The sequence below is a fragment of the Arvicanthis niloticus genome, chromosome 30 (assembly GCF_011762505.2).
Source record: "Arvicanthis niloticus isolate mArvNil1 chromosome 30, mArvNil1.pat.X, whole genome shotgun sequence".
Classification (NCBI taxonomy): Eukaryota; Metazoa; Chordata; class Mammalia; order Rodentia; family Muridae; genus Arvicanthis; species Arvicanthis niloticus.
Genome location: NC_133438.1, coordinates 8,107,190 through 8,135,061, shown reverse-complemented (window position 1 = coordinate 8,135,061; position 27,872 = coordinate 8,107,190). Strand labels below are relative to the sequence as shown.

The window sequence follows — 27,872 nt, the reverse complement described above, 5'->3', positions numbered from 1 at the left end:
TTTTAGTATTTTTCTTTGTTTTGTACATTTGGTGTTTTGATTATTATGTGGCAGGCAGTATTTCTTCTCTGGTCTAAACTATTTGGAGTTCTGTAGGCTTCTTGTATATTTATGGATATCACTTTCTGTAGGTTAGGAATGTTCTCCTCTATAATTTTGTTGAAGATATTTACTGGCCCTTTAAGTTGGGAGTCTTCACCTTCATCTATACCTATTATCCTTAGGTTTGGTCTTCTTTTTGTGTCCTGGATTTTTAGATCCTGGATGGTTTTGTTTAATTTCTTCACCTGTTTGGTTGTGTTTTCTTGTAATTCTCTAAGGGATTTTTGTGTTTCCTCTTTAAGGGCTTCTACCTGTCTACCTGTGGTCTCCTTAAATTCTTTGAGAGTATTATTTATGTCCTTCTAAAAGTCCTCTATCATCATCATGAGAGATGATTTTAATTCTGAATTATGCTTTTCCAGTGTGATGGGGTGTTCAGGGCTTGCTATGATGGGAGAACTGGGTTCTGATGATCCCATGTAACTTTGGATTCTGTTCCTTATGTTCTCGTGCTTGCCTTTCGCCATCCGGTTAACTCTAGTGCTGCCTGCACTTACTGTCTCTGACTGAAGCCTGCCTTTCCAGTTTTCTTGCTTCTGTCTGAACTCCTCAGGGTCCAGATGTCTCTGTGATCTTTTGATCCTGAGCTCTAGTTGCTCTGAGTACAGTGGCTCCTCTAGTATGTCTCAGGATATGGATGCCCACTGCTCTGAGTTCAGTGGCTCCTCTAAGATGTCTCAGGATATGGTGTCTGTCACTCTGAGTTCAGTTGTTCCTCTAGGATGTCCCGGGCTATGGTCTCTGTTGCTCTAAGTTCAGTCGCCCCTTAAGGATGTTTCGGGATATGATGTCTGCCGCTCTGGGTTCAGTGGTCCTTCTAGGATGTCTAGGTGTTGGGAGCCGCAGTCAGCATTCGCCATTCCAAGATGGCGCGGGCATCCCGTGTCTCCACTAGTAAACAATTAACTGCGCAGCTGCAAAGGCAGAAAGCCCGCCAAAGTCACTGGCCAATCCCGAGGCGTAATATTGGGTGATGAGTGAACAGCCAATCAGAAGTGAATATGTCACTCTAGGGTGTATTTAAGCTGTGCCTCTTCCTGTCTTTGGCCCTTCCGCGGACTTCACTTAAGATTAAAGCCTCGCTGTGGTGATACCCGAATACTGCCTCTCGAGTCTCATTCGCGGGCGAAAGGGGACTTGGGAGGTGCGCGGAACATCTAGGGATCTGGTGTCCATACAGGAGCAGACCAGGCAGGAGTCTACTTCAGGCAGCAGGCCCAGGAGAGGGGCAGAAGGGAAGTGGTATCCCACAGGGGTGGGGTTTGTGTGTCTGCTGGAACCTGAGCACTGCCTGCACCCAGTTATGTCTCTGGGGCTGGCTTAGGGCAATGTGTGAGTGTTCTTACATGCTGCTCTGGGTTCAGTGGTCCCTCTAGGATGTCTCATGATCGGCTGGGTGTCCACACAGGAGCAGACCAGGTGAGAGTCTCATGAGTTGTGTTTCTTGTATGCAGCAAAATGCTTGATCTTTTTTGCATATCCAGTCTGTTACCTTATGTTTTTTATGAGTGAGTTGAGTCAATTAGTATTGAGAGAGATTAAAGACAGATGAGTGTTGGTTCCTGATATGTTTTTTTTTTTGTATGTGGCCCTACATGCTTGTGGTTCTCTCCTTTTGGCTTTGTTGTGAGATGTTTAATATCTTATCTTTTTTTTGGTGTATGTACCTTCCTTGTGTTGGAGTTTTCCATCTAGGATCTTCTGTAAGACTAGATTAGTAGATAGATACTGTTTGAATTTGATTTTTTTCCTGCTATATTTTATTTTCTCCATCTATGTTGATGGAGAATTTTGTTGGATATAGTAGCCTAAGCTGTCATTTTTGTTCTCTGTGAGTCTGCATGACCTCTGACCAGTCTCTTCTGGCTTTCATAGTCTCTGCTGAGAAGTTTGGTATAATTCTGATAGGTCTACCTTTTTATGTTACTTGGCCCTTTTCCCTTGCAGCTTTTAATATTCTTTCTTTGTTCTTTGCTTTAGTGTTTTAATTATTATGGGATGAGAGGATTTTCTTTTCTGGTCCCATTTGTTTGGTGTTCTATATGCTTCTTGTACCTTTATTATCATCTCTTTCTTTAGGTTGGGGAAGTTTTCCTCTATGATTTTGTTGAAGACATTTTCAGGTCCTTTGAGCTGAGAATCTTCATTCTCCTCTATTCTCATTATTCTTTGATTTGTTGTTTTCATTGTGTCCTGAATTTCCTGGATGCTTTTGGTTAAGAGTTTTGTATGTTTTGAATTTCCTTTGACAATTGTGTCAATCTCTTCTAAGGTATCATCTACACCCAAGATTCTCTCTTATATACTTTCTATTTTCTTGGTGGTACATCTGTAATTCCTGACCTCTTTACTAGGTTTTCCCTTTCCAGGTCTTCCTCCATTTGTGCTTTCTTTATTGTTTCTACTTTCACTTTTAGGTTTTGGACTTCTTTATTCAATTCCCTCACCTTTTTGATTGTGTTATCCTGTATTTTTTTTCCAGTGAGTTATTTATATCCTCCTTAAAGGACTCTATTATCTTCATGAGATTTTAGATCAGCTTCCTGATTTTCAGATGTGTTGGTGTATTCAGTGCTTGCTGTGGTGGGAGAACTGGGTTCTGATGATGCTTATATATATTGTCTTCTGTTGCTTATGGTCTTGCTCTTGCCCCTTGCCATTGGGTTGTCTTTGGTGTTTGTTGGTCTGGGTGACTCTGTCTGGAGTCTGCCTCTTTTGTCCCTGGGTTGCTTCAGGTCTCCTGGTAAGCCTGAGGCCCTGGCTGTGGCAGACCACCTGGGGGCCTGCCAACTAGGTGCTCTTCAGAGGGGTAGAGAAGGTACTGATCTGTTTCTCTGGCAGCAGTAGATATCCTGGGAGGCATTCAGACTGCTGGCTCTTCAGAGGAACATTTAAGCTGTTGTCTTGTCTGAGGCTGTTCTCCAGAAGGTTTCTCCATTGTGGTTTATCTTTCCTTGTGTGCAGAACTCCAAGGAGGCTTTCAGTCTGCATGCCACAGAGCCCCTGAGAGTTCTTCAGACTTCGGTGTCTGTTGCTCAGTTGCCCTATGTACAGAGGAGCTTCTGGCATGCCTTCAAGCTGTGGTGTCTTCACGGGAGCAGACAAGCTGGCAATCAGTTGCTCAGTTGCTTTGTTATGTAGCCAATCTCTTGGGATGCCAGTTGCCCCTGTGTAGCAGATCTCCTTGGATGTTTCAGGCTGTGGTGTCAGTTGCCCTGTGGAAGCAGATCTCTTGGGATGCCTCAGGCTGTGGTGTCAGTTACCCTGAGTGCAGTGGATCTTCTGGGATGGCTCAGGACATAGTGTCTCCAGGGGAATAAACTAGTTAGCAGTCAGCCCTGCAGAAAGGAAGAAGCAGAAGACGAGGGATTTTTGGTCGTAGGGGTGAGGCATTGGTGGGGATGGGTCCTGAGTCCACTGGGCTCCTAGAGGCAGCTGTGCGACTTCCAGAGGGTTCTTACTAAATGGTCTGGAGTGCAGTGGATCTTCTATACTGGTTCAGGATATGCTGTCTCCAGGGGAGCAGACTGGCTAGCAGTCTGCCTAGCAGAAAGCACCAGGCAAAAGGGGAGGAGTATTCAGCGCCATAAAGGGAATTGGGGGGGCGTGGGGGCAAGGAGTTGGATAGAAAGTTGGATGCCAGGAAAGTAAGAGGCTCCCAGGACCCAACAGAGATGAGATTAGCTGAAATGCCCCACAAAGGGAAAAGAGAACCAGTGTATACCATATCTAGAGGTTAGGCAAGGTCCCTGGTTGTGGGATGCAGGCATCCACTCATCTCCAAATTTTTGACCCAGAATTGCTCATGTCTAAAGGAAATATGGGGACAGAGTGTGAAGCAGAGACTAGAGGAAAAGCCATCCAGAGACTGCCCACCTAAAGATCCATCCCATTTGCAGACACTAAACCAAGACACTATCTCGGGTGCCAAGAAGTGCTTGCTGACAGGAGCCTGATATAGCTGTCTCCTGAGAGGCTCTGCAGGCAGCAATTAAACAAGAACACAGAGTATGAATTTCAATGCCAATCTCTGTTAAAGAATTTTTACATTGACATTCTTTACAAAGTACATCTGGCTTCTTTCACAAGAATGGGTCCTGTTGACTTGGAGATAGCCCAAGATTTAGGGTCTGGGGAGACTGACTAAGGTAATGATAATGCCTGTGGGAGTTATGATTGGCCTTGCCTTAAGATACCATAGAAGTCACTTAAGCTATTGTAAGCACAAGTTATATCACTCTTAAGAATGGGTCTCAGAGTCTAAAAGCAGTGCTCAAGATTCAATGGGAAAAGTTCTTAGATAAGTAAATTCTGGGAGATACAGACAAAGCCTGTCTCATCAGACAGTGAAGTATCACCTGGTTGTAAAACTACATCATTCTTGGCATTCCAGGAAGAGCAGCTGCACACCACATTCCATTGAAGAGGTAAGTTGTATATTTAACTTTCCTGGTTTCTCCAATGTCTATGTGTGTCTCCAAGGCCTTTTTGCCCCCTACAAGTAATTGCATAAGTTTTTGCATACTAGTAACTAGCCTAGCTTATGTTCATTTTGTTAACCTAAAGATAATGACAGTTAATCAGAACTCCCTATATACAGATAATTTCAGGCAGCCAGCTGTTTAAACCTAATGAACTTAGTAGCATACCTATCACAGCACTCAAAACTATTTTATACTCACACCTGTCTTTGATTCTAAATATTCAAATGGCCTTTGATCGAGTCAGTTCTTCACAATACACCACCTGTCTTAGGGTGTTACTGCTGTAAACAGACAGCATGACCAAGGCAAATCTTATAAAGGACAGTATTTAATTAGTACTGGCTTACAGACTCAGAGGATCAATCCATTATCCTCAAGACAGGATCATGACAGAATTACAGATGGTCAGTAAGTAGCATATGTCTTGTGTTTCCCACTGATGCATCCTGGAAACCAACTTTCTGATTGGAATCATGGTACACACCATTCAGTCATGGACAAAATTCTCACCTAATGTGCACTGAGATTAAGTCTCTGCCTAGTCAGTGTCCATACTCAAAGTCCTTAACAATAACCAATCCTGCAGACAATGCATCAAAAAGAGACATTGTCAATGGGGATGCAGTCAATATGTAACTTCTTTAACAAACAGACAAGTAAAAGGTTTACATAATATTCAAATACACATTTGGTTTGGTATGAAATAACTAATTATAGTATATTTTTGAAAAAATAAATAATTACTCACTAATCAATATGCAACAGCAACAGAACCCAGAAAATACATATCTGATATGTGAACACTGACAAACAGCTATCAGGTTCTCATTCAATCATGGTAAGAAAATAAGCAAGAGGTTTCTTTTTCCTAAAGATTCTAAGTAAGTTGTTCCAAAAGGAACGCACAAGTTTTGAAAAATAAAGTAATGCTAAAAGATATAAAATATGGAGCATGCTTCAAGCCTTCAAAAATCCTAAGATTAAATCAGAAATTCAAAACCTATTAAAATGATTGCAATAAAAATCAACGAGTAATGATAAAAACCATTGAGTAATGGTGTGAAGGTAGATAACAAGGGATGTCAATATAGACAATAAGAGAAGACAATATAGACAAATCTTAATACTCTGCAAAGCTCCATCAATAAACATTCACTGCACCCACCAAAAAAAATACTCTGCAGAGATACTAAATAATCAAAATAATCAAAATCCTGCAGGCATTACATTAGGAAATAGGAAAATTGACCAAAAAGAAAATAGAATGTAAAGAAATTACCAAAACCTTCAAAAAACCTTAAAGGGAGACTTTTCCTAATTTTACAGTATGCTAAAATCAGAGTAATAAACTGTATATAATAGTGATACAAACACACAAGGATACAAATGGAATAGGGATGATATTGCTCTCAAACAGAACCACATGAATTATATTTTCCTAATAATTAATTCTTCCATAGTGATCTGGTAACATATACAATAAGTTTATTTGAGATTATTTATGGTAGAATATCCCACAATCATTTCTAGATAAATGATATGGTAAGCCACATCTCATTTCCCATTTGCACAGTTTTTTTAACTGTTAAATTTTCTACCTTAGTTTATGGGTATATATGTCTTACAGCATGTATGTATGCATGTTTGTATGTATGTATGTATGTATGAATACCCACTGTGTTTGTGCCTGATGTTTATTGAGGTTGGAAGAAGGCATCAAATTGTTAGACCTGAAGTTATGTATGGTTGTCAGCCAATATGTAGGTGCTGAGAACTGAACTCATGTACTTGTTAAGAATACCAAGTGCTCTTAGTTACTGTGGCATCTCTTCATCTCCCTCCCCATTTCACTTTCACTGTCTCTTGAACTCACTACTATGGACTTAATTCCCCCCAAAAGAATGTCCACTTCTTTCTACCTTCAAGACCTTGGTTCTACTTCACAGGCTTGCACGTTTGGCTTATCAGTGAGCCCAGCATATGAGAAAGAGATTCTTTAGAAAGCTCCTCAATTTCCAAAAAAGGTATGGTACTCTGTAGATGAATAGAAAACAAATAGAGGATTCTACACAAGATTCACTAACTGCCATTCAGGGTCAGAATACAGAAAATAGGGAGCATTTTCAGTTAGTATAACTTGATTTCCACCATTTCTAATCATACATCAGTTAAAACTCAAGGGCAGGCATGGAACTGAGTGATTGGCATGGCAATATTTTACATGACTGAGTTTCTGAATTTGTCATCAAACAAAAAAATGAAAAGGCTTTAGACTTCACATGAAGAAGAGATAAAATATTATGTGTATTCTTTTTGCCTCTTTCCTCTGAGATGTGAAAGTCAAACAGAGCTCCCATACTTGTCTAGTTTCTCCTGAGAAGGAGCAAGCAAGATTGCAAAAAACTATTCTTACTCACAGAAACCAGACTGCCACATCTAATCTTTGTATAAAATCTGCTGAGCAAAGTTGTCATTGTCATTCCTTTTGAAAGAAGTGTAAACCCATAAAACTGAATGCAATGAAATCCCAAAGTTAAAGCAGTGTTTGAGCCAGCTGGGTTGGTGTATTGCTTTAGTCTTAGCATTAGGGAGGTTGGACTACATGGTGAGTTAGTCTGAGGAAGATAAGCCAACAGTGATATATTCAGTGAAACCAAGGAAAACCCAAACAAAACAAAACCACTTTGCCCATGCATATATTGGAAGACTATTCTTTGTTGGACCAAAACATATTTACAGTCTATTTTTCTCATACATATGAGTGATCAGAATTATTTAAAAGATGCTTTCCAATTGTTCCTATCTATAGTACATCTTACAACTGTAAAACCAGTGTGGCCTGATACTCTCACTGCATAAATACTGTACTTTTCCACATTCTAAAGTGGAAAATTAAGAATCCTTCATATAAATTCATTTTTAAAATAAATTATTTATTTTATGTATAGGCGTATACTGTAATTATCTTCAGATACACCAGAAGAGGGCATCAGATCCCATTACAGATGGTTGTGAGTCACCATGTGAATTGCAGGGAACTGAATTCACCACCTGTGGAAGAGCAGTCAGTGGTCTTAACCACTGAGCAATCTCAGTGAATGAAGACACATTTGAGTGCTGTATTTACATGCTATATTTTATACATCTCAGATGGAAAATTAACAATGAGTGAAAATTTGCTTTGTAGGTGTTCATGTGTGAAGGTAAAAAACTGCTGGGGAACCGCAGGGTTCCTCACACCAGGCTGTGTGTAGTTGGCTGGGAATGCTCTAGGTTCCCCCAGTGGGAAGTTAGGCCTGGCTGCTCACTAAAGGCCTCTCCATGGCTCCTCAGGGCCCCAACACATGAGAAAGTCCTTGGGTTTCCAAAACCGGTTTATTGGCATGACGGAGGGTGGATGGAGCTGGATGCACACCCTATAAAACCCAGGGCAGACCTGAGTTAAATAGGGAGGGGGAGAGAGGGGAGGGGCTGGGGAGGAATGCTTAATTGGCTCCACCCTCTAGCCTTCAGGTACCTTATCAGTATGTAAATCTCTCTAGGGCCTGGGGCCTGCTTATCATGCCCACCTGTGTATGTGACTGAAGGGTGAAGGTTGAATGGAGATTAGACTTTGGGTCAGGCCCATCAAATGTGTTCAACTATTACTTTAGAAATCAGTAAAGCATATTTTCAGCTTCTGTTAAATCTGCATTGGTTCCTCGTGGGACTAACAGCTCTTGGGATACTAATCCCAGAAACAAATTCTACTCTCTTCGATATTCAAATTCTTGAACTGGCAAGTGACAGAGGAGGGGAGTGATAGAGCAGAGGAGTTAGAAAGCAGGAATGAATTAAAATTCCATGTTTTTTTTTTTTTAATTGCTACAATAGCATGAGAACCCTGTTTGCAAACAAGAAATAACACAAATCCTCTACCAGCTTATTCTTCTGTAACTATGGTGGCAATCATAAGATAAATGAAAAAAAATTAAGCCCCAGTTCATATTACTTAAAGTTTATGAACATGGGTAGATATCCACAAGGAAATTCTGCTAGCCCTTGTTCTGCACAGCAGCAAAAAACCCAATCACAGCCCTGGCTAGGTTCACACTGGCTAGGTTCACACCTCTGCATGTATGTCAACTGGGCTGCAGTTTCACCCACTGCATTGCTGACAACTCTCTAGGGTGAGACGTCTACACAGACGATAACTCTGCACAAGATGCCCTAGAGCTGAGGGAAGTTTTTCTGTCTCTAAAAAATGCATCCTCTATTTGGCTCCTATAATCTAGCCCTCCCCAAACACTTCCTCACATGTTGAATTTTTCATGCCCACACAACCTTCATTTTATTTCCCAATCATTTATCAGATTAGGTGATTGCCCATTCTCACTGATACCCATCTGTTCCATTCCGTCCAAGCTACCTTCAACTCAACTCCAGATGTTATGCTGCACTGGCCCTGTTCTCTACAGCCTCCCACATGTCATGTTGCAGCTGTCATATACAAGAAGTGTTTATAAATGAGTACAGAATGAACAAAACAATAAAGAATGAGTACAAGGTAAGATTTCTTCACTGTGCACAAGTTTACAAATTTACCACAGAAAATCTGTGAATTAGGTAGGACAACCATCTAATGTCATCAAGCAGAGGGGCCGCAATCCATGGAACACTTTCAGTTGAATATGAATGACTATCCCCTTGTATTGAAATCCATAAAACACCTATGCATTGGTATGATTTGTTTATTGTAATACACTGCACTTTCTAAGGTCTAAAGTTTCTGAGTTTTACTGGTTTTAGTCTCGAAATTCTAATGTACTTTAGAATTGGACTAAATATTTCATCATCTTTTTTTCAGTACTTCAAAATGATCTTCTAGCATACATTTGGGGATATCTAAATTGCATATGAGCATGCGTGTCTTCTCTTATTCATAGGTTATCTCGTTAAAGCTTCATAGTCTTTTGACATTTGTATGGAAGGACTTATACAAAAAATGAAGGTGAATATAAACCTTTATTAAAGCATTTCCTGTGGCTTTACTTCATGCTATTTCAGATGTCTACAATTTTAGTTTTGTGTAAAGGATTTAACAAAAGGAATTTATTTGTTGAGACTTGCAGAGTCTAAAGCACAACAGGACATGAGAATAGCACATTTCTTTTATTTGCCCATGGACAGTGGTGTTCTGAGGGTCACTGGAGTTTGACTGAATTATGGGGTCTAAGCATGAGTTCAGTCATGAGCAGAAACAGCCCAGTTTGGACGCTGTCTTTCAGTAACACAGGTTTGTAGCCATATTTTCATTTGTCTCATCAAGGACTTTTCACTTTCCTCCATGAATGCCAGGAAGAGAGTAGCCTTGTTTCTTCAGCTCCCTAAGCCTCTACATGCTGTATTGAGTCGTTTTAATGGGATCATGTACTATCGTAGTAGTAAGCCTGGAACAGTAACCACCAAGAACTTCTGTACTTTAATCAAATGTTTTCTCTCTAATATTTATTTTCTGGCATACAAGTTTGGAGGAACAATTAATGGGTTCAGCACATGTATGTGAAACTTTTCCTGGCAAGACACAACATTCATATGTACCCACTCAGCCAAAATGGGAATGCATAACAAAACCAAGTATGCTTGCCACTGAAATCCATCTTGTTGAACCAATGGGCTTTATTGGGGTTACTTACATAAATATTAGAAAGGAGCTCTTATAGGAGGAAAGGATAGTTGCACCATGAAACTCTAAGTCAGCATAAAATACAGCATATAAACACTGGATACCCAGAGCTCACTACACACCCGTAGGCATAGCTACACATTAAAAGGACAGCATATCTTACTGCCTCAATATATCAAACGTCTTCTAAGCAGCAAGACTGGTATGAGTTTCATCAAAGTAATTAATCCTGTCAGTTTCAGGTACTCTGTGAAGATGTTTTGAATTTTTCATTTCCTGGCTTATTCAGCTTCCTTATAGGATGGAATGTTTTAGTTTAAAAAAAAACTGTTACACAACAGAACATTTTTCAGGCTTCTCCATTTTGTTGTCATTATGAAGTATTTGAATTTGAAAAAGAAACATTTTGACAAAAATTTTCCTGCAATGTCACATTTGCAGCTTTTTCTTTTAGAATAAAGTCTTGTTTTTTCTTTTAATATTTGAACATTACTCAAAGGTATTTTCAAGTTTCTTATGTTCATGATTCTCTATTAGTGCAGAGCTTGTATAAAGCATATGCCATATTATTTACTATTGAAACTTTTGTTTCCTGTATGAATTTTCTGATGTTTTCTTAGACATGAGAGGTGGGTAAAGACTGTGCTATATACATTGCATTTATAAGGCTACTGTCCTGTATAAATTCTTTGATGAGTTCGAAGGTGGGTGTCTTGGATAAAGGATTAGTCAAATTCATTGCATTGGTAAGGCTTCTTGCAGTATGAATTTTCTGATGTTTTCTAAGAACTGAGCCACCGGTAAAGGATTTTTCACATTCACTACATTTGTAAGGTTTCTCTCCTGTATGAAGTCTCTGATGTGTTCTAAGGTGATCTTTCTGGATAAAGCATTTGTCACATTCACTACATTTGTAAGGTTTCTCTCCTGTGTGGATTTTCTGATGTGTTCTAAGATTGGCTTTCTGAATAAAGCATTTGCCACAGTCACTACATTTGTAAGGTTTCTCTCCAGTATGAATTCTTTGATGTCTTCTAAGATGGGCTTTCCTGATAAAGCACTTATGACATTCACTGCATTTGTAGGGTTTTTCTCCAGTATGACATTTCTGATGCTTCCTAAGATCTGAGCCAACCGTAAAGGATTTCCCACATTCACATTTATAAGGTTTCTCTCCAGTATGAATTCTCTCATGAGTTCTAAGATTGGCTTTCTGGATAAAGCATTTGCCACAGTCACTACATTTGTAAGGTTTTTCTCCTGTATGAATTCTGTGATGTCTTCTAAGGTTGGCTTTCCGGATGAAACATTTGTCACATTCACTGCATTTGTAAGGTTTCTCACCAGTATGAATTTTTTGATGTGTTCTAAGATCTGAGACAACAGTAAAGCATTTGTCACACTCATTACATTTGTAAGGTTTCTCTCCTGTGTGAATTCTTTGATGCTTTTTAAGCTTTGCTTTCTGAATGAAGCATTTCTCACAGTCACTACATTTGTAAGGTTTTTCTCCAGTATGAATTTTCTGATGCATTCTAAGATCTGAGCCTACTGTAAAGGATTTCTCACATTCACTACATTTGTAAGGTTTCTCTCCTGTATGAATTTTCTGATGTCTTCTAAGGTGGGCTTGCTGAATGAAGCACTTGTGACATTCACTGCATTTGTAAGGTTTCTCTCCAGTATGAATTCTTTGATGTATTCTAAGAGATGAGCCAACAGTAAATGATTTCTCGCATTCATTACATTTATAACTTTTCTCCCCTGTATGAATTCTTTGATGTGTTTTGAGTTGGGATTTCTGAATGAAGCATTTGTCACACTCAGCACATATGTATGCTTTCTCTCCTCTATGAATTCTCTGATGTCTTTGAAGACCTGAGGAGGAGGAAAGGGATTTGCCACATTCATTACATCTGTGAAGTTTTTGTCTACGGTGGCTTCTGTAGTGGTTTTCCAGGTGTGATAATGTATAGAAGGACTTACTACATTGTTTACATTCATAAGGTCTCTCTCTTCCATAAATTTTATGGTGTTTTTTAAGACCTAAGCAGCAGATAAAGGATTTTCTACAATCACTACATTTGTAAGTCTCCTCTTCAGTGTGAATTCTGTAATGTCTTTCAAAGCCTGATGAATGATAATAACACTTACCACATTCTATACATTTGTAGGGTTTTTCTCTATAATGGATATTATAATGTACTTTGTGGTGTGAAAAATATAAAATGGACTTACTGCATTCTGTAAGTTTATAGGGTTTCTCTCCAGGATGAGTTTTCCGATGCCTATAGAGACTTGAATAGGCCCTGAAGCATTTTCCACATTTTCTGCATTGGTAAGGTTTCTCTCCACTACACATTCGTTTTATCATGAGTTTATGTTTAGAGTCAAAAAATTTATCACACTCTGTAATTTTGTGTTCTTTCTTTCCAGTGTCGATTTGTGAATACGGGTCAATGATGGAACAGAAATACTCCCTATAATCTTTGAATTGTTCTTCTTCAGTGTTCCTACTTTTATGTGCCGTTTGGTTTAAAGATTCATTAGAAGGATCCCAGTGGTTATCACTCTCATACATCTTGCAGTTTTCTGTAGTATCACTTGTATTATAAGGTATGCTTTGGGAGGATTCATAAAGCATTTTGCCAAGCTCATGATATTTGTAAGACTTCTCTTCAATTGTATCATGATGATAGACAATATGGTTTGAGCACTGATCCACAACCTCTTCATATTTACCACATACGAAATGGTTTTCTGAAAAATTAGCAAGTTAGGAATAATAAGGATTGATACTTGATTAAATAGATTCAATAACTTATGTCTCCTTAAGTTTAAGTTTTCAAAGACAAAAAAAACTAGCAATTCATTGAAATAGAGCTCTCAGTAGAGGACATTTGTGTTTCACTATAATTAAATGGATGCTCAGAAGACTCTCCACTCTGATCTCTATCAAACTCAAAGGACCACTAATAGCCTTTTCATTCTTATCTAAACTGCATATATTGTAGAATATTGAACAAATGGGTGATTGAAGAATAATGCAATTTGAAAAAGAAGCTTTCTAAACAATCATATGTAGAATACTTCTCTTTTTTGTTGTTTGTGTTTTTGAGAGAGTCACATCATGTAGCCTTCATTGGCTAGGAATTCATTATGTAAACCAAGCTGGCCAGGAACTCACCATATCCATTGGCTCCATCTTCCCCAGTGATAGAATTAAAAATTATACAGTGCTAGGACTAGAGATCACATCTCAAAAAATAATAATAATAAATGAACAAAAAAAGAAAGAAAAAAATCCCAATGTGTACACCACCAACAGCTCTTTCCGTATTTTAAAATTTCTTCTTCTTCTTTTTAAAATAAAAAATAGATAAATAGCTTAATCCAAGAGTAAAATCAAAGTATTCCAACAACTCATTGCTGCACAATAATGAGTTTCATTGCTTTGATTATTCAGGTTTCTTCCAGCTCTGAACTTATGATTAAAAACTAGATGAGAGAGTTGGAGAGATATTATAGTATATAGTATTGATTGTTCTTGCAGAGAATGTTGAAAAATGTAGTTATGGCTATTATTACAGGAATTTTCATTCTTTCTGGCTGTCTCTAGACAGATTAGAGAGCCTATATATGTACAAATTAGGTAAATACAAAGGATGAGTGAGAAATTCTATAAGAAAAGCATTCTTACCTATAAAAACTAGATTGCTGTAATTCTCCCACATTACATCCATGTATAGAGCTCTTTGAGAGGAGTCAAGATATTCCCATTCCTCTTGGGAGAAGTCCACAGCAACATTTCTGAATGTCAATAAATCCTGTAATGGAAAATAACCCATTTACCATGTGCTGTTGACAAAATGTTTCCCTAAGTAAAAGAGATCTAAAGAATTAGACAATTACATGATATAGATGAGTCATGAAAATTATTCAAAAATAAAAGTTGTCTAACAATGCTGCAGAGACCATTCATAAATTAAGAATACTGGCTGATCTTCTGGAGCACCCAAGTTTGGTTCTCAGCACCCTCTTTGTACTATATAATAGATTATAATTTTAGTTCCACCACATCCAATGTTCTCTTCTGAACTCTGCAAGAAATATGAACACATATTACTCATGCATATATTGAGAGAAATATACCTATAAAAGTGCAAGTTAATTTTAATAAAAGACATATTCTAGAATATTCATACTCTATAATGTATCTTCTACCTCTGTGAAAACAACATGACATTATAGACTTACAATTACCAAACTTTGAGGGCATGTAAGATACAAATTTGAGGTCTAGTTGCAGGAATATACTTTTATATAAAGGCTTTGTTGATAACAAAAAGGATCACACTGTTTTATCGCAGATGGAAAAGTTAATATGAAAACTATACTTCCAAAGTCATTCTTGACCCTCTCTCTTTTCCTCCTCCTTCCTTCTTATTCTTCCTTCTTTCTTCATTTTTTTTTTTTTTTAAGTATAAAGGCAGGTTTATTGGGGGCAGCTTTCTGGTTCACCAGACCCAAGACAGGGGACCAGGGAAATCGCCATGTAGACAGTGAGACAGAAGTGGAGTTGAGGTAGGGGTGCAGAAAGAAAGAAAGAAAGAGAGAGAGAGAGAGAGAGAGAGAGAGAGAGAGAGAGAGAGCGAGCTGACTCAATTATAATATGCTCAGTTGAGATTCTGTGGCATACGTACAATGCTATAAAACAAAGTGTATAATATAGAACGCAGAATTCATAGATGAATAAAACATCAAGAAGGTTTTCTGTTGTTGTTATTGTTTGTAATAGGAAGAAGTGTAACATCATTGCATATATTCAACATTCTAAACGACACATAGAATCAGATACTTTGTAAAGTTATTTTGTATGAGAATACTTTCACAATTATAGAAATTTTTCTATTTCACAAAAAATAGAAAAATTATTATTAGACAACATTAATATTACAACATTTTTCTAAAAGACAACAAAACCAATAAAGATTAATAATTTCAGAAATTTGATATACAGGTTCACTACAGAGTAGTCACAATAAATGTCCTATGTGACAACGTGACAGTGCATTAAAATAAAGTAGAAAGATTTTCTGTGATGGGTATTCATTAATTCATGTGATTGTCTCAATTGAAAATTTGAGTTTTCAAATTTCAATGCTATTCTTTTCTTCCATATTTGAACTCAATCATCTAAAATGATTTTACATTTCATAGCAAAGTATCAGTTATGATGCTTTCTTCATTTTATGAAAAAAAAAAAACCATGCAAGGTTATACAATAGCTCCATCATGAATGTACGTTTTAAATGTAAATGTGAGGAACAAACAGATGGCTCAGAGGTAAAGGGCACTTGCTGTTCCTTCAGTGAAGATATAATTTAATTTTCTCTACACTCATGGCTGCTTACTTCAGTGTTTTATTCCTATGCAAAGGGTTTGGTGCCAACCTCTGAGATCCATTATTATCAATAGAAGAATGTACACATAAAATCATGCAGATGAATACTCATATAGTTAGTAAAGACGGTTTTTTTTAAGATAAGATGCAACCTCTCTGCAGAATTTTACCTATGTAATATATAGATTCAGGGAAAGAAAACATGTAAGGTGGCAAGAGTCTTCCCCCCTCTAAGGAAGAGAGCAAAGTCATTAAAAGGAACATTCATTTATGCTTCAAAATTGAAGACTTATGCATAGAACCAAGTCACTATCTGTAAAAAATTCTTACTAATATATACTATATGATGAAATATAGAAGTGAGAAAAGTAATGTTAACACTTTGTCTGAAAACTAAAACAAACAAACAAAAAGAAAATACTGATCTACCAATTGAGAGCTTATCACTGAGCATTGGAATCAAGAAGAGGATATGAAAAGAACCTCTCTTGAGACCAGTGGTTTTCATATATCAATGCAGCATAAATACATGATCCCTCGTAATTCATGTTACATCAAATAGCAAAAAGAAAATCCACTGTACTGCAATTTGCATTTCCTCACAGATAAGCAAAAGCAAGCCATATATTCCTTACATTATCTGGGTTCTCTAGGGTACTGAAAGGTGCTGAAATATTTACTACTTAGATTGAAGATAGTTAGTCTCTTCTATTTCTACTTTTCCACAAATTTCTCAGTGAGGTAGGTCAAAATGTCCATGTGTTTCCATGGCTGCTTTCATAAGACGGTCTGAAAACCTTACCATCTCTGAAATGCAACTGATGTGGCACATGAAACCTACCTTCCTCACTAATATATAAGGACAAATGTCCATCCTGTATAGGAACTGTGCATTCATATTTCTTTGATCCTCATCTACAATAGAAATATAAATTTATACTCAAAATTACAAGTCTTAAGTGCATGAGAAATATGTGTGCTCACATTAATAATCCAGGGAGGATACAATGGGACAAGGCTGTACTATGTGGGTGATAAAATGTAAAGCCTTAATCTTAACTTAAAAAAAAGAAAAAAAAATCATTGGAAATATTTCTTCTATCTAAAGGAAATATAGGGACAAAGTGTGAAGCAGAGACTGAAGGAAAGGCCATCCAGAGACCTCCCCACCTGGGGATCCATCACCATATACAGACACCAAATGGAGACACTATTGCCGATGCCAAGAAGTGCTTGCTGACAGGAGCCTATCTTCTGAGAGGCTCTGACAGACCCTGACAAATAGAGAGGCAGATGCTCACAGTCAATCATTGGACTGAGCATGAGGGCTACTATGGGGGAGTTAGGGAAAAGTCTGAAGGAGCTGAAGGGTTTGCAACCCCATAGTAAGAACAACAATATCAACCAACCAGAACCCCCCTCCCCGAGAGCTTCCAGGGACTAAATTACCAACCAAAGAATACACATGGAGGGACCCATGGCTCCAGTTGCATATGTATAAGAGGATAGCCTTGTTGGGCAACAATGGGAAGAGAGGCCTTTGGTCCCCTGAAGGCTCAATGTCTCAGTGTAGGGGAGTAAGTGAGTGGGTGGGGTAGCACTCTCATAGAAGAAGGGGAAGGGGGCATAGGCAGTTTGTGGAGTGGAAACGGAGGAAGGGGATAGAATTTGAAATGTAAATAAATAAAATATACAATAAAAAAGAGAAATAAAAACCACAAACTATTTAAAATAAGTAAAAAAAAATCATTGGAAATAAACAGTTTAGATAACTTTACCAGAGGAAGGCATGTATGGTTGCAACAACAAAACAATTAAAAAAAAAAAAAAAAAAAAGGAAATGTGAACAGAATAGAACACTGACCTGGGGCACATCTATCAGAGAAGCAGACATTTTTCCTGTTGCTCCTCTCTGACTTTCTGTCTCAGGAACAAAGACCGGAACTCTTCTTGACATTTCACATCAAGATGTTAAAAAAAAAAAAAAAAGAAAGAAAGAAAAAGAAAAAGAAAAAGAAAAAAAAAAAGCTAGAATTAATACAATCCTCTTACAGACAATGCTAAACCACATAAGAAAACCCCCAAACAACAACATCAACAATAAAGATATCTGTCTATGTTCTTACAGATAGAAAAGCAGGGAAGAATACATTTGGAGTGATGAAAGGAAATAACTATGGATCCACTGCACCCACAACTTTTGGCTCTTAAAATTCATGGAGAAGAGACTGCATTTGAAGAAGTTATGAAATAGTACAGGTTAATCTTGTGTCACAAAGTTAACCTTCATTCTACATGTCTGGATAACGTTTTTTTAGTTTACATAATTATGGCACAGACATACATGCACACATGCCCCCCACACACACTTATACCACATCACATTTATATTATATTTATGTCATCTCCAATAATTTTTTTGATAGTTAAGGGATATTTCCATGATTTCATATTAAAGAATTTTAGGGTAAGTGTGTGAGAGCAAATGCCACTTACCACTAATTTCACTTCCAACTGATCTTACCCAGTATAGGGAAATGTTTTTCATTATTTCAGGAATGTTACTCTACTGTCTTCCATAAAATTAAAACAATACATTCAAATTTCATAAGTGATCAAAGGCATAGAGCAGTCAGGTGTGTTAGATGATAAAAATAAATAACAGAACTCAAATAAATCTCTAGAAACGAACTGTTGATATTTATGAATTCCTGTAAGAACTTAAAAAATACTCAATGAGTTAGAAAAGGAAGAAGTAAATAAGGTTAGGAAATGTATAGAATAAAAAGCAGAGTTAAAGCACACACAAAGATAACAGAATCTAGCTCAGAAAGCTACACTATGAGGAAATAGGAGAGGAGTTCTCCACTTTGAGAAAGGAAAGAAACATCACTTGAGATGGTTTGAATAGGTTTGGCCCCATAAACTCACTTTTGAATGCTTAGTCCCATGGGGAGTGGCACTATTAGGAGGTGTGGCCTTATTGGAGTAGGTATGGCCTTTTGGCAGACATGTGTCACTTTGAGGGCAGGCTTCGAGGTCCCCTATGCTCAAGCTCAATTCAGTGTGGAATAAGAGTCCCCCTCTTGCCTGTGGATCAAGATGTAGCATCTTGCCTGGATGCTGCCCATGCTTTCCACCATAATGATAATGGGCTAAACCTCCGAGATTGTAAGCCAGGCCCAATGACATGTTTTCCTTTATAAGAGTTGCCTTGGTCATGGTGTCTCTTTTTAGCAATGAAACACCAACTAAGATATCACTTAACATCTCCACTAACCTCACCCAGGAAAACCCAGATGACACACAAATGGAGAATTCATTATTTTTAAAGTAACAAAGTGGAAACAACCGGATGAGCAGCAATAGAAAAGGTATGTTTCCTCTCTCAATAGAAGGTAGTTATTTGAGAAGGTCAATGGAATTCACAGCAGCAACATGAAATTCATCAGCAGTATAGAGATGAAGGTGGAATCCAGCAAGATCAAAAGCTCCAGTGAATTCACCACATGCAGCCAACTCGAATCAGAGAAAAATATGCAAGACCTACAGGTTCTTTTGATGTTCAGTTGGAAACCACTGCACTGGAATGAGTCTGACAGTGAGAATGGTACTCAATGTGTTCAGTTTTAATGCCCTTCACATATGAACAGCATGAAAGAGTCATGTGTGACTTAGGACACAACACACAGCTCTAAATCCCAAATCCTGTTTAGCAATCATGAACTATTTAGAGTGGGAACATGCCCATTCTCCATCACATCTCAGTAAGGAGGTTTTGAGAGCTGGGTGGGGCCTGTCTTTATATCACAGAATAAGTAAATTGTGTTGCTTGTACTTTCGTTCCATAGCAGGCGTCTCTGTAGATGGGATGCTGGATCATAGCATTTTCCTGTACTATAAAATTTTCCACAATTAGGGAGAATCCTCTCAAAAATTTCTGCCCTGTTCCTAATTGCATCATCAGTATCTTCTGCTTCCACATTACAAAGGGCACAGAATGTTCTCCAGCTCTGGTTCCCATGAATACAAACAACATTATTTACCCTACATAGGCATCATCCCTAACTCTCGAATGTTGATATGAGGTATCAGCTATCCTGTCACATATTCAGGCTCCACACTTACTCTCACAATAGGAGTGCGAATTGTGTGTTCTTTCCTGTACTGTTAACTTGAATCCTTTTACAATACCTCTAGATCATTTATTGTCCCCCTCCTCCTCCCTATCTCTCTCCCTCCCTCCCTCTTTCCTTCCTTCCTTCCTTCCTTCCTTCCTTCCTTCCTTCCTTCCGTCCGTCCGTCCGTCCTTCCTTCCTTCCTTCTGTCCTTCCTTTCTTCCTTCCTTTTTTTTGTGTGTGTATGAGTGCTTTGCCTGCACGTAAGTCTGTGTATCTCTTATTGCAGTGCCTCCAATGAGCAGAAGAGAGCAACGAATCCTCTGAAATCTGACTTACAGGAGGGTATTAGTATCCATGCTGGTAAAGGGAACTGAATCTGGAACCTGCAAGGGCAACAACTGCTCATAACTGATGAGCCTCCTCTCCAGGTCTGTGTTTACTGTTCCTTAATTAACTACTGTAGAGACTTAAATCAAGGAACAGTGGCACAGAATTCATGGAACAATGAGGACAAATTTTGTTCTTAAGGGTATCAGGTTGAGTAAACGTTCATAAAAGACATAGATGTGGCTGACAAAAACATGCTCAGAAGTTTTGGGAGGAAGAGTGCTGACTGTAAAAAAACATTTGTCTATAACTATGCACCTGAGGCCTTACAAGCATAAGAAAAAACAAATCTGAAATATTATACAGAAAGTGATTTTAAAAAAGATTGTGTAGCAATTAATAGAGAATCAAAGATAACACAATGAGTCAATGGAATCAACTTGTTTCTGTGATGAGATAAAGGAACAGAGGAAGCATTTTTACCTAATACAAACTAAAAGAACAAATCCTTAAGTATTAGGACTAAAGGTGAAAGGAGACATTGTAGTATGCCAGTGACGTCAGTGTTGCTTTTTTGGTATACTGTGGAAAGTCATATACACAAATAAAAAATCGAAGAAGAAAAGGATAAATCTGAAAAACAATTGAATAAATCTCTGTTCTGTGTAATAAAAGTAGACCCGAAATTAAGGATGTGATGAGAGTGAGGCAGGAAGAGGTTCTTCTTAAGGTCTCTGAGGACTGGACAGACTCAGTATGGAATTCTCCTTTCCTTCAGAAAAACCATACATGAATGACAAAAGGAGAATATTGCAGAAAACACAATCAATGTTAAGACACCAAATATTTACACTCAGTGAGAAAAATAAGACTATGTCAATAGACTCATGAAAGTTTGTGGAAAACATCACATTTGCTCAGAATAAAAGCTCTGAAGAATGAAAAGGAACATACAGTATAAAGACAATGAGCCAGAACTAAATATTACAAAAGAAGGACAACTGGGATCATTCCACTATAATCAGGACAGAGAAGTGTGTCTACTTCCTCCACACTAACTCAACACAGTACATCAGTGAGCAAGCTGTTCAAGAGGACACAGAAAAAAAAATGTAATGGAGAAAATATGAAAGTTAGAAAGGACGCGAACCTCCTATAAAGGAAACAGAACTCTGAAATCCAGAACTTTAAATACCTGTGAGATAGCTCAGATCTGATAATCCTAAACTGAATAATCCATATACAACAGCACTTGGGTTTTTTTTTTTTTTTTGCTTGTTTTGTTGTTGTTTGTTTTTATCATAATAACAAGAAGATACTGAGAAGTCAGCAGAGCACTCACAGTATCTAAAAGTATCTTAGACTCCCTGGTGTTAAAAGCTGCTATGAAAGCTGCATCAGGAGCCAGACTGATCAATGGCAATACCCAGATCTGTATCCTGCTTGCTAAAATCCTAGCCTGCCAGGCAAGGCATGCCCTCTGGTGTCTTAGTGGCACAAAGCTTCTGTGGGTAAGAAAATGCTTTTCGGTTTCATCACAGGACTGTTCCACAGAAGGAAACAGATGGATGTTCCTGGGAAGCTGGCCAAAAGCCATTGATGAGAAAGGTCACAGGTCTTGGGAAGGAATCCACGACTGACATTTTCCTACATGTACAAATACTTAAACTTCTTTTAAACGACTCAGTTAATACTCATTGCCTGGTGCTTCTTCACAATGGGTCAAAGAAATTTTGTTTTGAAAGAGCAACAGTTATTTCAGAGACTCATAACCGGTCAAATACTGAGAACATTTGACTGCTGACTGCACAGCTTATTACGGGAATCACTTTTCACATACAAACCACAGGGAATGTGACCAAAGTACAGGCAAAAAAAGATTGTAAGAACTGGAGGATAAGGAGGAAATGTATGAAAACCTTTGTGACATGACATGGCGGTTTAAGTTATGAATACATGGCCTGGATACCTGGCCTAAATCCACCCAAAATCATACGTGAAATATGAGTGTGGCTAATGGGAAGAAGTGTGGCTAACCAGCAAAGGGAGAGAGAGAGTGAGTGCATTGCCAGTGATGAGGATAATTGTGAGTGATTACACCTCTGTAGAGATTAAACATCTGTAGATATTACACCTCTGTAGAGATTAAACATCTGTAGATATTACACCTCTGTAGAGATTAAATATTTATTAATTATAAAAATTAAATCAAACTTAAACGGATAGAATTTAAGGGAGATAACAATGCCTAGTTAAATGCAGACATTTTAAAATCATTGATATAACCATCTAACTAGAAGGTTTATACTTTCTGTTACTGCTTCTATTGACTTAACTAAAATCAATCAGTTAACAACAAAAAAAAAAAAGACTTAAAAGAAAATCTGAAGAAAACAAAGGAAAAAAACTAACTAACTAGAAGAGACCTCTAAAATGAAACTTGAATTCACTGAAAAAACTGAGACTGTCACAAAATGGGAAACCCTTGCATGCACACGGAATGGGTCATATTATTATGAAAATAACAGTGTTATAAGAGTTACATGATTAACTCAAAATCCATGGTTGTTCCTTCAAATTACTTCAATATATACAGTGAAGAGGCTTCTAAATTTACACAGAAGCACAAAGACCCTAAGAGTGTAGAGCAACCCCAGACACATATGACAAAGCTTGATTCATACCAGCTGTGATTTTGAATGACCCTGCAAACCTACAGGTGCAAAGGCACCATGGGAGTGGCAGAAGAGGATACACCATATCCAGGCCCGGCCCCTGCAGGTGACTTGCACCAAAATGACAAAAACGTCTGATGCAGAATCAACAACCTCATCAACCAATTTTATATGGAAAAGTCCAATTCAATGAATTGTGAAATTTTCAGAGTAACACAAGGGACCTAGTTTCTGAATATACCTACAATAGGACACAAGAGCATAACCCACCCCCCCGAAAAATGGTTTGTTTATATTTTCTTTCAGTGATTTCTTAAAATGTATGTGGATATTGTTCCCTAACCAAATATAAAAATAACATACTTCTTCAAAAAAACAGAACAAACTCCCAAACACCCTAATATCTATAGTATATAAAGTGTGTATGTATATATATACATACATATATATATTATACATATATATAGAACATATGTATTAATATATACTTTTATTGAATTTATATATGCTATAATATACTTTTCATAAATATATGTATGTGTATATATGAATATACATATATATACACACGTACATATGTACATATGTACGTGTGTATATATATGTATGTATATACACACATCAAATACAAGAACATAGAATGTAAAGAGTCAAGAAAGTTTTTTAAAAAGATATGTTATAAAGAACATTTGTTATAATTATGTCAGGTAAGGGAAAAAGTCAAATATATCAACTTACAAAACAAAACTATTAACAAATGATCAAATGGTCCATTTCTAGAAAGCTTTGTGCTCGATTTGAATGCATTTGACAATACAAAACTATCAAATACAATGCCAGAAGTGTAGAAGTAAATAACAGTGATGTACGGAAACTCCAATGGCCACCATTTGGTGATGTTGAACATTACTGAAAGACAAACATGAAAATCACAGAAAACCAAGAACACCTAGAAGGCCTCCAGAAAATCATGAACATAATAGCAGAAGACACAACACTCTGAAGAAACACAAAAAAATATTTGTGCTCTGTAAAGATTGTAAGTAATCTGAACCAAGATCACACAGGCATTTTTTCATATGAATAGAGTATATCTTTCTAAAATTTATAGAATTGTGAGAAATCACAAAGACTTGAAAAATTATAAGAGAAGGATCAAATCCAGAGGTGATTTCAAAATATATAAAAATTATAGCTACACAAACTGTGGACAGTTAACATAAAGATGGATTACAGGGGATGTCAATGGGAAAGCAATGGAGTCGGAGTTTAATACTCTGCATAGGTTTTAAGCAAATCTTATCAAAATCTGGCTGGCATTATTTTAGAAAATGGAGGAATTAACCCTAAAAGACAAAGAACCTGAAGGAACTACAAAATGTTTCATGAACTCTGGGAGCAGAAAAAATCCCAGAGGCATCAAGAGTTCTAACTAAACATTACATTAAAATTATCATAATAAAACCTGGTAATATTGGTATGAAGACACAACCAGAGCTGTAGATAGGAGAGGGAAATTATCACTCATATGAAAAGTTAAATAAAATTATTTGCCTCAGAGTATTAATACATACAGTCTTCAAACACCTATGATAGGATAATCCTGAGACTATTCTCAGTGGAATTTACTTCTAATTTAATAGAATGTGGCAAATACATTTTCGTGTCCTGCTTCCACTGTCACTTGAGCCCCTCCCCATCCCTTCCTCCATCCCTCTAACATACCTGGATCATTTGCTACAGTCTCCTCTCTTCACCATCCAGGGATCTTAGTTCAGACTCACAGGTGCAGGACTGACTGAGGAGTGTGACACCTGCATGTGGGAAAGAGTCATTAGAAAGTAACTGGAACTTCTCATGAAAGAAAAATGAAAGATGCTTATACCTGCCAAAAGAATATACTTGAAGGAAGGAGAAAATATCATGAAAGAAGTCTGTCATTCTCTGAGGATTTCACTTTACTCTGTCAGATGGAGGACGACTCACACAAAGGGTAGCTTTCCCAGCACCTTGAGGAAGAACCAGGAAGAACGACTGCAAGAAAACTATTCTCACCTAGAGAAACCAGACTGCTGCCCTTCTCCAAACGGAGATTCTCTGTACGAGCCCTGTGAGCAAGGTCTACACCTTCACATTCCTCCCTCACCAAGTCCACCTTCACAGCACTGAAGATCAACAAATCCTGAAATAAAACATTAAAACAAACAGACAAACACAAGACATCAGTTTAGCCACATATGCAAGGGCAGAGTGCTTTTCGTGAACCAAGGAGTCATTACTCTGATACAGGTGAGTGAATACAATTACTCAAAGGATGCTTCTGATTTTAGTTTTAACCCGAGTTTGCTAACGATAAAATCTAGTGGTCTGACAGGCTCTCACAGCAGGTATAGTGCACTTGCCTGGACCGAAGAGTTTACCATATGATTACACATTTCTGAATTATGTATTTATACCCTGAATACTATATTTATAGAGTGATTACATCTCAAGAGAGAAAATTAACAAGGTGTAGAATGTGCTTGGTAAACGTTAATGTTTACAGCCATAATTGTGACACTTGATAACGTACTGCTATGGGTAGCCCACCAGAGATGACCAAACAGTTTACAGCCCACTCCAAGTCTTTATTCCAGCCAGCTGAGACCACACCCAAGTGTTCAGAGATCTAAGTGTGGATGTGAGTATCCTGAACATAGGGATTTTAAGGGCAGGATTTATCCAGGCAACTTGCTTGGCAGCTGCTGGGGGAGTTCTGCAGAATATGCAGTTTAAAGCAAGCAGTTTTTAACAGAAGCTAACATAGGAGGTTAGCCATCCTTATGGGGGGTCCAGCACACCAGCAGCTAGGATCAAAGGTTGACTGGAAGGGTTTACTCCAAAATAAGCACTTTAATCAACGTATGATAGGTTAGCTAGGACATCCTGACCTATAGTTTCTAGAACAGAATTGGGTCGTTTTTTTCATGTGATTCTCCATCAAGAAAATAATTTTCTAGTTAACCCTGGAAACGGTCTCAACAGGAATACAAGATGGAGGAACCTCTATACTGTTTTACTGTGTCACACTGTATTTTCTGATTCAATCAAATCTGCACTGGTTCTTCGTGCGACTAAAATCTACAAAGCTTTCTGCTGTGCTTAGTCCCAGGGGCGAAGGACAATCTCTTGACTAGGCAAGATGTAGAACTGAGAAGTTAGAGAGCATGCATGAATTTAAATTCCAGCCGCTTTGTAACTGCTACAAAGCAATGCAAAGTCGGCTTGCAGACAACAGATAATGCAAACTCTCTTTCAGAATATTTTCTGAAAATACTCTGGCCAGCATAAGATAAATGCAAAAATGACGATAAAGCCCTGTTCATATGATCTCAATCTTCCCGACAACGGTAGGATATCTATGGTAAGATTATCTACGACTGAATGGTGAGAGTGGTTTCCTTTGAGCAGCCTCCACCCTTGCTCCCGGCAGGTTTCCCTGTCCCGCAGCTCCTCTGACCTGGGCGTTCCATGGCCTCCGGGCTGCGGCTCACGCTCCGGCGCTGTTGACCGCTGACTTTCTCAGGACACCTCACGCGGCACCTGTGGATGCGGGGAATTTTCATGCCCTCCTAGAGAAGCCGATATCCTCCACCCCGGATTCCGGACCGAGCAGCTTCCCCAGTCTCTCCGTGAATGGTGGATTTTTCTGTCACTCTGTCCAGGCTCCTTGGAGCGCCGCCCTAGCTCCGCCCACTACACGCGGTTCCGGTTACGTGAGTTTTTGTAAGCCCGCCCCTTCCAAGCGCTTCTCTTAGTTTTCCAAGTTCACCCGATATTTTTCTCTTCTCTTCTCTTCTCTTCTCTTCTCTTCTCTTCTCTTCTCTTTTCTCTTTTCTCTTTTCTCTTTTCTCTTTTCTCTTTTCTCTTTTCTCTTTTCTCTTTTCTCTTTTCTCTTTTCTCTTTTCTCTTTTCTCTTTTCTCTTTTCCTTTCCTTTCCTTTCCTTTCCTTTCTTTTTTTTTCCGTTTCTTTTTTTAAATCCTCGTCACCTTCTGAGCAGGCGAGTATCCCCGCCCCGCGGAGACAGGTCCCTCCTACTCAGTTTTGGGCAGCCTGCCACACACCTCTAGCTGTCAGGCTGCGCAGCACTTGCTAGGCACACTCTCCCTCTTAGGCTTCCTGACAGCTTAGACCAGAACTGGATCTAGTAGAATGCTGCACTCAGGCCTGACCCAGACCATGGCTTCTGAATCCTGCAAATAGAAGTTACTCTGTGTAACTTTTCATCTTGAGATACCAGCCTTCTGGGCTACAGAAAGCAAAAACAAAACAAACACCCCCCCCCACACACACACACCCACACCAAAAATTACCCTAACTCCGCCCCCAAAAAGAAAAACAAAACAAAAAACCCAAACCAAAACAACAGCCAAAAAAAATAAAACAAAAGCAGCCGACACCCTAAATTCTGATTTTTGTTCCATTCCCAAACAAAATATAAACCTAAGACAAAAATACCCTTGAGTCAAATAAAGAACTATAGCTGTGTCCTTTAAGGAAAGCACTGTAAATGATATCTAAGAAACAGAACTCAAAAAGCAGAGTCAAATTCTCGGAGAACAAAGTAGGGTGAGCATGTGAGTGAACGCAAAAAGGACAAGGACAAAATGATTTGTGGGGGGAAAAAAATAGCAAATGCCGAAGGAGATGAGGACGACTTAGGATATGAAGAGTGAATTCAATAAGTAATTAGAAACACCAAAAAGTCCAAACTGAAGTGAAGCAAGAAACGAAAACTGCAATGTCTAATAATAACTCAAACAGAGCAGGTAGGAGACAGAAAATCAGGCTTGAACACAAAGTACAGGAGCGGGATGGCTCAGTCAAAGGAAATGATGAATTAAAAGAAAGTACTCCACGAAATAGCACCGTTTAAAGGTAGAAGTGAAATTTAAGCTGCGCATCCTACACTTATATGAAATAATTTAAATTTTAGACACAACGACTCACTCTGGAGAGCTTTTCTCGGAAGCCGGATAATTATTTTCATAACTATGAAAATGGAATGACACTAAAGAGTCATCTGTTCAGTATTACCTCCTTCTTCGGAGATT

At 38.2% G+C, this 27,872-nt stretch overlaps 1 protein-coding gene across 3 annotated transcripts; it reads right to left on the bottom strand.

Annotated features, from left to right (window-relative positions):
• Positions 1 to 9,571: 9,571 nt before the first annotated feature.
• On the bottom strand, positions 9,572 to 26,612 carry LOC143440910 (uncharacterized). Of its 3 annotated transcripts, none has more exons than XM_076927831.1 (6): positions 26,278 to 26,611; positions 24,834 to 24,960; positions 24,504 to 24,592; positions 17,520 to 17,604; positions 13,952 to 14,078; positions 9,572 to 13,011 (listed from the first exon to the last, which is right to left on the bottom strand). In XM_076927831.1, the coding sequence occupies exons 4-6, from the start codon at positions 17,547 to 17,549 to the stop codon at positions 10,868 to 10,870; spliced, it is 2,301 nt and encodes a 766-aa protein (XP_076783946.1). In that variant the 5' UTR covers positions 17,550 to 17,604; positions 24,504 to 24,592; positions 24,834 to 24,960; positions 26,278 to 26,611; the 3' UTR covers positions 9,572 to 10,867. The 3 variants fall into 3 exon arrangements, with proteins under 3 accessions (XP_076783946.1, XP_076783947.1, XP_076783948.1); XM_076927832.1 differs by having other exon boundaries at positions 17,520 to 17,601; XM_076927833.1 differs by lacking the exon at positions 17,520 to 17,604 and having other exon boundaries at positions 26,278 to 26,612.
• Between the last annotated feature and the right edge of the window lie 1,260 nt (positions 26,613 to 27,872).

Excerpts from the sequence above, each read along its gene's own strand:
- LOC143440910 (XM_076927831.1), bottom strand. The coding sequence starts at position 17,549 with ATGTCTGCTTCTCTGATAGATGTGCCCCAG. Across the intron at positions 14,079-17,519 it reads CTCTGATAGATGTGCCCCAG|GATTTATTGACATTCAGAAA; the intron begins GTCAGTGTTCTA and ends TTTCCATTACAG. Across the intron at positions 13,012-13,951 it reads CAGCAATCTAGTTTTTATAG|AAAACCATTTCGTATGTGGT; the intron begins GTAAGAATGCTT and ends CTAATTTTTCAG.